Here is a 10,592-nt window from a genome sequence, read left to right as displayed (position 1 = left end):
TTCTTGGATTATTTCTTAGCATACTGGGTGAATAAGTATGGTGAAAGAATACAACCCTGTTGCACACTTTTCTTAATTTTAAAACATTCAGTGTTCCCATGTTCTGTTTGAATAACTACCTCTTGGTCCATGTGCAGAATCCTCATGAGCACAATTAAGTGTTCTGGAATACTCATATTTCGCAATATTGCCCATAGCTTGTCATGATCCACACATTTGAAAGTCTTTACATAATCAATAAAGCACAGGTAAATAGCCACAATTCATCTAGTCATTTTCAGTTGATGTACATTTGGGTTGTTTCCACTTTTTGACTATTATGAACAAAGGTGCTGTTCTGCTGCTGTATTTGTAATGTTTCTATTGTATACTTTATGGTTATGATTAACTTTGCAAGTCTGTATTGTAAAATATCTGTCACCATGGAACCTAGTTTGGCGTGAGTCTAACACCGCCTATAATGTGGATCAAGATGGCGGTAGACATGGTGATTTTGGTGTATGCCTAGCATCATGTATGTGTAACCTGAGGAGGGAAGCCTCAGCTGAAATATATGGGGAGAAGAATCTCCCTCTAATATTGCCTAATGCAGACTGTGGTCCTTTCCAATCATTTAACATCAGTTAAATTATTAGCTGAGCAAATAATTTAGAGCCGATCATATTGATAACATTGTGAAGAATGGGTATTTCAGAACACTTAATTGTGCTCACATGGAACCTATTCTTAGACCTAGAGGCAGTTGTTCAAACAGAACAAGGGAATACTGAATGGTTTAAAATTAGGAGAGGTGTACCTTAGAGTTTTATGCTTTCACCATACTTATTTTATCTGTATGATGCCCAAACAATTCACAAAACTGGATTATATGAAGAAGAATGTGGCATCAGGATTGGAGGAAAAGTCACTAACAACCTGAAATATGTATATGATACAATCTTGCTTGCTAAAAGTGAAGAGGATTTAAAATACTTACTGAGGAAGGGCTGAAGACTACAGTCTTCATTTTGGCTTGTAATTCAATGTAAAGAAAGCAAAAATCCTCATCACTGGACTAATAACTAACATAATGGTAAAAAGAGAAAAGACTGAAGTTGTCAAAGACTTCATTTTGCTTAGACCCACAGTTAACACTCATGGAAATAGCAGTCAAGAAATCAAATGATGTATTGCATTGGGCAAATCTGCTGCACAGGATCTCTCTCTTTAAGTGTTCAAGAGCAAAGATGCCAGTTTGAGGACTAAGGTGCACCTGACCCAAACCATGGTGTTTTCAATAGCCTCATATGTATGTGAAAGTTGGACAATGAGTAAGGAAGATGAATTGATGCATTTGAGTTACAGTGTTGGAAAAGTATATTAAAAGTACCTTGTTGGACTGCCAGAAGACCAAACAAATCTGTTCTGGGAGAAGTACAGCCAGAATGCTCCTTAGAAGTCAGAATGGTGAGACTTGGTCTCTCATACTTTGGACAAGTTATCAGGAGGGACCAGTCCCTGGAGAATGGCACCAATGGTAAAGTGGACAGTCAGTAAAAAAAAGGAAAAATTCTGATGCAATGGCATAACAACAATTAACAGGATGGTGCAGGATTGGGCAGTGCTTTGTTCTGTTGTGCATAGGGTAGCTATGAGTTGGTAACCAACTCAACGGCACCTCACAACATACGGTTATGATTTTTCCAAAGTCTTTCTCTGCTGGATTTACAATTCTAAGAAAGGATGAATTCAACACAAATTAATGGCTACCGTATGCCAAACAAAATTACCTTGAAGGAATCTGGAGAAATCTCTTCCTGGGTGAAAAGATGATAGGAAACTTTCGGATTTAATCTTATAAGATGTTGCAATTCAAAGATCATTAAATTGTGTGTAAGCACAATCTCTCTTTTGTCAGACAGAGAAATTTCCTGACTGTACTCAGGAGATATTATAAAGCATTTCTAAGGCTGTTGTTAAGCTGGAGAATTGTGAATTGGTAGGTTTTCACATAAGTTCCTCCAGACCTCAGTCTGGTCTAAAGCTTCCTGTTTTTACAATTAACTCCTCATGTTTCTTTGTTGAGTGTGTATGTTCGTGTGTGTGTGCGTGTGTGTGCACGCGAGCCTATATGTGAAACCTAAAGGAAGACCAAGAAGCATCTGGAGCCATCTGGCTGTAGAGAGGAATCCAGATTTCTGTGAGGGCTAAATGTAAACTAGATAATTGATGCTAAATGGACAACTCCTGCCTTAACCTTTTAAAAATCACTGTCCAAAATTGTCCTTAACCTGTTGTACTTGGTGTAATACTTAATAGAAGGTTTTTGAATCTATGAATGAAGCAAGCCCTGGTGTGGCGTTGTAGGATATGCACTAGACTGGTAACTACAAGGTTGTCAGTTCAAATCTACCAGCCACTCTCAGAAACCCTGTACAGGGTCAATATGAGTTAAAACTGACTGGACATCACACAACAACATGGATGAAGGGTTTGTGTTATAAACGACTATAAGCAGAACACTTCCATGTTGTATAAAACAACCTTTTTAGGGATTACTTCTTGGCTCCTGCATTCCTTACGGCGTTTCTTTCATCAGAGAATGCAGTGTGATTAAGCAAGAGTCATCAGAGCACAGAGAAAAGCGTTTTTAACAACCTTGATGAAGGGACACTTGTGTAAGGGGCAGAACAATGCAGTGTTCTTCCTCAGCATGCCACCTAACAAATACCATACATCATTATCTCATGTAGTCCAATTTGAATTAGGATGCTTTCGGAAGCAATTTATTACACTACTTAGGCGCTGAGGGACAATGCATAAGACTGCAAAGTTGTTCGAACTGCAAGGCTGTGGTTCAAGCTCACCAACTGCCCCTTGGAAGTCCTATGCAGGGTCACTATGGGTTGGAATCAAGTAGATGGCACACAACAACAGCAACAACAAAAGCAAGAGCCTTTCTCTTGCAATGAAGTGAAGTTGTTGTTGTTGTTAAGTGTTGGCAAGTCGTTTCCGACTCATACCAACCCAGAATAGGATTTCCAAGGAGCGGCTGGTGAGCTTGAACCACTGACTTTGAAGGTCAAACTGACCTTGCAGTCAAGCTCATCAATCCACAGCACTACACCAGTAGGAAAGGTTTAATTTCAACTTTTTTGTTTTTGTTTTTAACTAAAACATCTTCATTTGGCGGCAATAAGGATGAAAATCCCACCAATAACATTTATTTGTTGTTGTTGTTATGTGCCATGGAGTCGGTTTCGAGTCATAGTGACCCAGTACAGGGTTTGCGAGGCTGTAAATCTTTACGAGAGCAGAAAGCCTTATCTTTCTCCTGCAGAACAGCTGGTAGTTTCGAACTGCTGACTTTGCGGTTCGAAGTTCGATTCGTAATCACTACGCTACCAGAGCTCCTTTACCAGAGCATCTTAGAGACTGTGAATTTACAGTGGCTGTTTTATAGAACCATTATTATCAGCTGTCATTTAATTTAACCCGATTATTAGCCCTGCTTTGCAGGTGAAGCAAGTGAAGCAGAGAGGTTCAGGAACTTGCCTAGGGTCACACAGCGGGTATGTATTTGGATTTGAATTGATAGGAAATCTCCAAAGACCAGGCTCTCACCTACCTAATTAAGCATTAGTGCAGTTTCTTAATTCAGTGTTATGACAAGAATTTTTTACTGCCAATTAAAAATATCATGCATCTTAAAGTAGATATTTATGTAAATGTCAGCACAGCACACATTGCAAAACTATACAATTCTTTTTATTTTCTTTAAAAGATTTTTTGTTTTCTTATATGCCTAATTCATACTAGGGAAAAAAAGTCTTTATTTTCCCTGGAAATCCGAAGTAACATTGGGTTTTGTAGGAGAACTGTTTAAATTGTGCACAGCACAGAGGCTTATGACAAAACATATAATCTGTTTGTTTGTCACCCAATTTGGAAGACTTCCAAAGTGGTCTTTTCTTAGTAGCTCTTGATTTGTTTGGATTTTTTTTTTTTTTTTTAATGACCAATAGTCAATGTCTGAGTTAAGTTTGCTCCAGTCAGGAAATATCAACATATTGAAAGACAGTTCTAGTTATTTAAAATTCTACTACATTTTACTTGTAACGTTGAGGAACATTCGTGCACTAGTGAACTAGATTTTAGAAAGAGAAAAAAAAGTTTATAGTTGGAATGTCTTTGCCATTTACTACAGTATTTTTCCTATTCCATTTTGCTACGGAAAGCACGCTTAACAGATTAAATCAAAGTGTCCGAAATGGCTGTTTGCATCCCTCATGTTAAAAAGAGGATTTTCGTTCCCTTTCCTTCACACATCAAAGAGAGCACTGGGGGAGGAAAGAAACCATAATTAGGCATGAGCAAGCGAGCAAGCAGACAGACCCCTTCCTCTGGCTTCCCTACCCCACCCCCAGGCCCTGGCAACCGTCCTGGGCGCGAGTAGGCGCCGGTCACCGCAGCAGCTGCAGCGAGAGCGCGCTTGCCGCCGGCATCTGGGCGGCGGCGGGGCCGACCCGGGAGCGCGCTTTCTCAGGAGCGCGCTCATGCAGCGGTTTTCTTCTATCATCCAGAGGCAGCGGCGCGGCAAGGGTGGGGAGTCGGCGGAAGGATATTGGCGCGGAGGGAGCTAGATCGTTGCTTTTGCCGAAGGGCTCGTAGCAGTGGTTGGAAAGCGAGGGGTGGGGTGTGATGCGGCATTGCGGTTCTGTGGCCGTTACTCCCGCTCCTCTAGAGAGGGCGGAGGTTGAAGTTGGGGCGCAGCCGTGATTTTTGTGCTAAAGCTTCCCAGAGGCGGACTGAAAAGGCTGGCGGGATTTAGGAAGCTGGGGGGTTAGGAACACACATTCAGGCCCCCACCCCCGCGGGAGGGGAAGGGGGCTGGAGGTTAGGCTTGAGGGCGGCGGGAGAGCGGTGGAGAGATGGTGTCTGCTCCGGGGAGACGGGGGAGACTTGCCTGTCTGTGGTGAGGGGCTGCGGCCAGGGAAGCCTCCGTAGGTCGAAGCGGCTCCATGCCTACGGTGTGTGGAACGTGCTGAGCGGAACGCCGAGGTCGAGTCTGGCGGCCACTGGAACCCTTAACGTGATTTCTAACGTGATCTTTCATTTAGCCCACGTTGAGATTAATTCATTGGTAGTTCCGCTGGTCTTGCTCTTCCAGGAGCTGAGCAACCTTGACGGGCTTTTTGTCTTGCTGCCCCTGCCCCTTTTCCCTTCCTCCTCCTCCAGATGCCTTTTCTCTGCTCCTCCTCGCCCGGTAAAGACATTTCCAGCACAGGCTGTAGCTCGTGGCGGCTGTCGAAGCCGCTTCTAGGGATTTCGGCTCTTTTCCCTTTTGAGTGTTTTTTGAGGAGGGAGAGCTTTTCCCCATTCCACGATGGGATTTTCCTCTCTTGCGGAAATGGACTTCTATTGATTTTTACTTACTTTAACGTTTGGTGACCAATTCCCTAAGCGTATTTTTGTGGTAGTTCCTTTTTTTTTTTTTCTTTTTCAAATTCATAATCTGTAAGATGGAGAACGAGATTTTTACTCCCGTTCTGGAGCAGTTCATGACCAGCCCTTTGGTCACTTGGGTAAGTGGGGTGTCCTTTATTGTACACTTTGCTGCATTATTTGTGGCTGCAGAGATGGAGGTGGGCGTTCGTGCGGTGATGATCATCTTTCTGTTGTAGGTTAAAACGTTTGGACCTCTGGCTGCAGGAAATGGGACCAACCTTGATGAATATGTGGCTTTGGTGGATGGGGTATTCCTGAACCAGGTCATGCTGCAAATGTAAGTGTTCTCGTCTAGATAACTTGCTTTCTTCGGGGGGGAAAAAGCATTTGGGGAATTTAGAGGCTTTTTGTTTCAAAACCCTGATTTGTTTATTGGTCAGAGAAGTCCAGGTGGTTCAGAAACTGGAGCTTGAAAGGAGAGAGAATCTTGTATGCCCAGCACATTTATCACAATGCCATAATTTTACCTGTTAAAATGGTGAAACTTTAATTTTTCATTCTGTGAACCATATATTGTCACTTTAGAGTCAACAGCGCTGAAATCCAAACCATAGTGTGTGTTCTTTGATAATTTAGCAGACTGAGAGAGAGAAAGAATATGAATCTAGTTTCAAAGGGGGTGGGGTGGGAAGGGTGGTGGAGACTTTACTGTGAACTTATTGTATGTATTCGATGCAGAATGTTTCTTTATTAACCTTTGTGTCTAAAAAAAATGGCCCCAATTTCAAAACTGTTGAAGTAATAACATTTCAGAAGAGAGAGAATTTCAAACAATAGTTACGACTGGGGAGGGAGGACTGTTGCTGTCACACGAAAGTCTTATTAGATGATTTACTGTGAATTATTAGATTGGTTAATATTTTGGTAGATCATCTTAAGGCATTCTTAGAGGTTTTTAAATGCAGGTAACTGAAAACTTAATGACAATGAGATAATTTTTTAGGCATATCCTTGGCTTTTTTATTTGTTACTGGGTTTGTATGATTTTTGACTTGGGAATTGAATATTGTAATAATGTGGCAACTGAATCAGTGAAATAAAAATCAGTCCAGTTTTATTGTTAATAGTTATTGGAGCATACGTACCTTCTAAGTACTTGAATATAAGTTATCAGATTCTGTATTTTATATATAGTTGTGCTCCAAATAATGTGTAATTAGGCTTTTTCTCTTGAATAGAAACTGATTTACAAGAGATTTGGAACTTTCTCATCTATGTAGCAATTTAGTGCATTATTAATAAATTTATTTGTTATTAAAGAATAAGTACTGTTTTGCTTTAATAATTTTACTACATAATGTAAATTCTATATTTCATTGGAAATTATTGTTTTCTTTTTAGGGTTTTCTGTTTAAAAGGGGCAGAAGTAAAAGTCCAGTGAAAACTTAGTTTGTGTGCGCAAAGAGATTTGTGTGCTATTTTTTATACTATCTGTTGTCTCTATAGGGATCTTATACTAGTGCATATTTCCCAAAGGTGTTTTATGTTTATAGGTATTCAAAGAAATGTATGTTATAATTTTCCTCAAGAAAAAAGAAATGCAGAGATTATTTCCAGAAATAGTGAAAAAAAAATTTTTTTTAGCAGCTCTCCCATAGAACTATATATATTTTTAATCTTTGAAATGGCCCACTATTTCCTATAAGCAAAATGGTAGAATAACCAAATTGACTTCTATTTTAGGGTAAACACATGACAGGAAGGGTAGCCATTACAATTGAGAATCAGAACTTGTTCCTCTATGTCTCTTTACTTGCTTGTTTTTAGACAGAAAGTTTTGAACTTGTGTGCTGAACTCTAGCAAGTAGTATGTTTGCAAACATAAAACATATTACTTTAGTTTTATACTTTGTTTTTTATTTGAAGGATTATTTTACAAAAATCATTAGATTTTTTTTTTTTTTTTGAGACCTGGATAGTTAGCCAAGGTTCTATTTTTTCACTCTTGAGTAGTTTCATACTTAAAAAAAAAAAGAAAAAAGAAGTAATATTTTGAAATAGTGGTTGCCAAGTTGTTGGGTTTTTTATTTTTTGGTTTTGGGGAGGACTGACTTTTCCAAACCTCAGATCTGCTTCTGTGTTTTCAGTTCCACCTCCCAGTTTCCTTAACAATTTTTTAGTGTCCTAATTCTGTTCTGAATGACCTACATAAATTAAAGGGAAAGAAAATTAAGAAAAAGAAGTACGTTTTGCTTTAAAAAACAATGTGCTAAAATAGTATCAACACAAGTTTAATGAATTATTTAAATGATAGGGTAAGATAATATGTTTTGCTATTTTTAAATTGTTAGGATTTTTGTTAAGCATTTTATTCAAATTAATGTTGCGTTTGAAACACTTTACTGAAGGGTCAGTACTAACGTTCTACCTCATAAGTTAGCCTAAAGGTTAGCTTTAGTTGAAGTTATTTCTATATTACATTTGGTTATAGAATTTTTGGGTGAGAATCCTTTATAAATAAGTTGTTTATGTATTTTTCTATGTTTCTTGTACTTGGGTTTGTTGAGCTTCTGGGATCAGTGGGTTTGTGGTTTTCATCAAATTTGGAAAGTTTGTGGCCATTATTTAAACTATTTTTGCCTTTTCTTCCCTCTTGGAAGTCCAATTAATTACATTTCTATTAGATTGGTTATGTTGTCTTAAAACTCAGATCAAAGTGGAAATCTTTTTATATATGTTAGGTTTTTGCCTATTAGTCTTATATTACTGCTTTCAAACATGACATTGAATTTTGTTTTATGAAACTTATTTGTAGAATTAAAAAATGTTTACAAATATTTACTGAAAATAAGAATATTGGTTAATTTAGTGACTGGTGTTTCTATTTTGGACCCAGATTCTTTAAGTGAAAAGTTGGATTTCATGACACTTTTTATTGACTTTGTCTTACAATTTTGGAGCCTCTGTGCTGTTTTGAGATTCGCTGTATTTAGAGATGAATCCTGTATTTAACTGAGTAGCTCTTTGAATCAAAGAATCTCTGTAAGAGTGTGCCCATGGCACCAGTCCTCTTTAGCTAATAGGAAGGGGAAGCTATTTAGAGAGCTTGAATGATTGGCCAGTTCTTCTGCATACTGCAGGGCATTTTCCTACTTCAACTAAATGATTTTTGTTTTTACTCTGTTAGTGGCCATGCATTGGGCTTGGTGACAGTGTGAAGTAGAAATAATCATTTTCCTGTTGAGATGTTACTCAGTTCTGTAATCAGTTTTGAATATTATTTGCTCTGAGTTTTATAAGGAATTTGTGACATTGCTGTTAATTTCATAACCCTAAAAAGCATATTATTCATAGGATCTAAGCAGTTGGAAGTATGTATATGTTAGTATTTTAAATAGTGAGATAATTGATCATACTGTCAGACAATGCTTGGAATTACTATCTAAGGTTCAATCTCATTTGATAGGGGTAGAGGGCTACACTTGAAATACTTGGTCATTATAATGTACTTCGCATGTCTTCTTGTAGAATCTTGAATTCTAAGGAACTTTAGGAATTATCTGCTGTGAAAATCTTTTTAAAATTAAACCCTTGACACATTATCATATAACTTCTGCTTATGTATTTCCTGAGACTCAGCTTCAGAAAGTATACCAAAACAAGCCATTCATCTAATAGAGGAAGTTAGTTGAGAAATGTTCCTTTGTCCTGTCAATACTTAAGATTTCAAAAGTAGACTGGTGCTAAATCTATGATTTGTAATAACCCTAAAATTACTTAGAGAACTCAGAATTGTTCTTACCAAGTATGGCATTGATTCTGAATTTTGATATAGTTATTCTCAAATTTTCTCCTTGGGTCTCGTAGTTTTTGTTTATTGTTTATTTAAAAAACACATACGATGTAGTAAAAATTGCTAACTTATAACCATGTTCTGTTGATTAACCAAAATATTTCTCACATGTGTCCCTGAGTCTTAGATTAGTCTTTTTTTCTTTTGGGCTTAATAAAAGAAAAAGCCAAATCCCTTGCTGTTGAGTCCATTTCAATTCCTAGTGACAGGCCAGAACTGCCCCCCGAACCTCCTAAAGGGTTTCCAAGGTTGTAATCTTTACGGAAGAAACTGTTACATCTTTCTTCCACAGAGCAGCTGCTAAGTTCCAACTGTCAACCTGTCAGTCATGAGCTGAGCACTGAAACCACTGCGTCACCAGGTTTCCTTCTGTGAGGTGAGGTGGTTGTTCTTAAGTGCTGTTGAGTTGGAACTGACCCTTTATTGGGTTCCCAAGGAGCAGCTGTTGTATTTGAACCACTGACCTTGTGGTTCACAGTCAAATGCTTATTCTACAGTACAATACCAGGAATTCTTTCACAAATTGTCTTGTGATCTCTGGTCATGTAAAACTTTCTAAATATAGATTTTATCACTTCATTTTCCTCTTTAAAATGATTTAATAGCTGTCCATTGCTTTCTAAGTAAAGAAAAAGTAAATCTCTTAAGCAGCTAGACTCCTTTTAGATCTGGCTGTGGCCAGATTCTCTAGCTTCGTATTTGCATGGTATCCCTCTTCTATACATAACCTAGTAAATTTATAGTCTAAGACATGCTGTGCGCTGCTGTGTCCCTGTGCTTTTCTATGCATTCTTCCCATCTCAGGAACACTATTCCACTACTCTCTGTTACTTTCTTTAACTGACTTTTACTTACCTTTCAAAATTGCTCTTCTTTCACACTCTGACTCCTTCTAGGCAAATTACCCCAGTTCGTGCTTCTGTAAGATCTATGTGTACTTTAGTGATAATACTTGGATCTTGATGTATTGTGGTTCTTCGTTTGCTTGGCTCTTACTGCCCAGCCTGTGAGTTCTTCATGCCAGGCTCTGTATCTTTCATCTTTGTATTCCTAGCATTGTGATTAACATATAATAGGTTCTTAATGCCTATCTGGTGAATGAATGAATAAGAAAGGTTATGTGATAAAGTTGAATTAATATTGGGCATGACAGACTTGATTCAAGTCTAGCTGTGTTACTTTAATATCTCTGGGTCCTTAAGTTACTTAACATCTCCAAATCTGTTTGTGTACCAAAAAGATGAGAGATAATGTTTCCTTCTGTGAATGGTGGGGGAGGTAGCGAGTAGGGGAAGGATTGTTGTTATTGTTA

General features: G+C 38.3%; 1 protein-coding gene across 3 annotated transcripts in view; it reads left to right on the top strand.

Annotated features, from left to right (window-relative positions):
* Window positions 1–4,742: 4,742 nt before the first annotated feature.
* Window positions 4,743–10,592, top strand: part of CCDC88A (coiled-coil domain containing 88A) — a 171,485-nt gene continuing 165,635 nt past the window's right edge. For all 3 annotated transcript variants that reach the window (XM_006868012.1, XM_006868013.1, XM_006868011.1), the window contains exons 1-2: window positions 4,743–5,564; window positions 5,664–5,764. In XM_006868012.1, the coding sequence (XP_006868074.1) occupies window positions 5,502–5,564; window positions 5,664–5,764 (164 nt within the window). In that variant the 5' untranslated portion in view covers window positions 4,743–5,501. The remainder of the gene's footprint in view (window positions 5,565–5,663; window positions 5,765–10,592) is intronic.

The sequence above is a fragment of the Chrysochloris asiatica genome, unplaced genomic scaffold (assembly GCF_000296735.1).
Source record: "Chrysochloris asiatica unplaced genomic scaffold, ChrAsi1.0 scaffold00114, whole genome shotgun sequence".
Lineage (NCBI taxonomy): Eukaryota > Metazoa > Chordata > Mammalia > Afrosoricida > Chrysochloridae > Chrysochloris > Chrysochloris asiatica.
The sequence above is the reverse complement of the archived record's forward strand: the minus strand, read 5'-3'. Positions and strand labels throughout refer to the sequence as shown.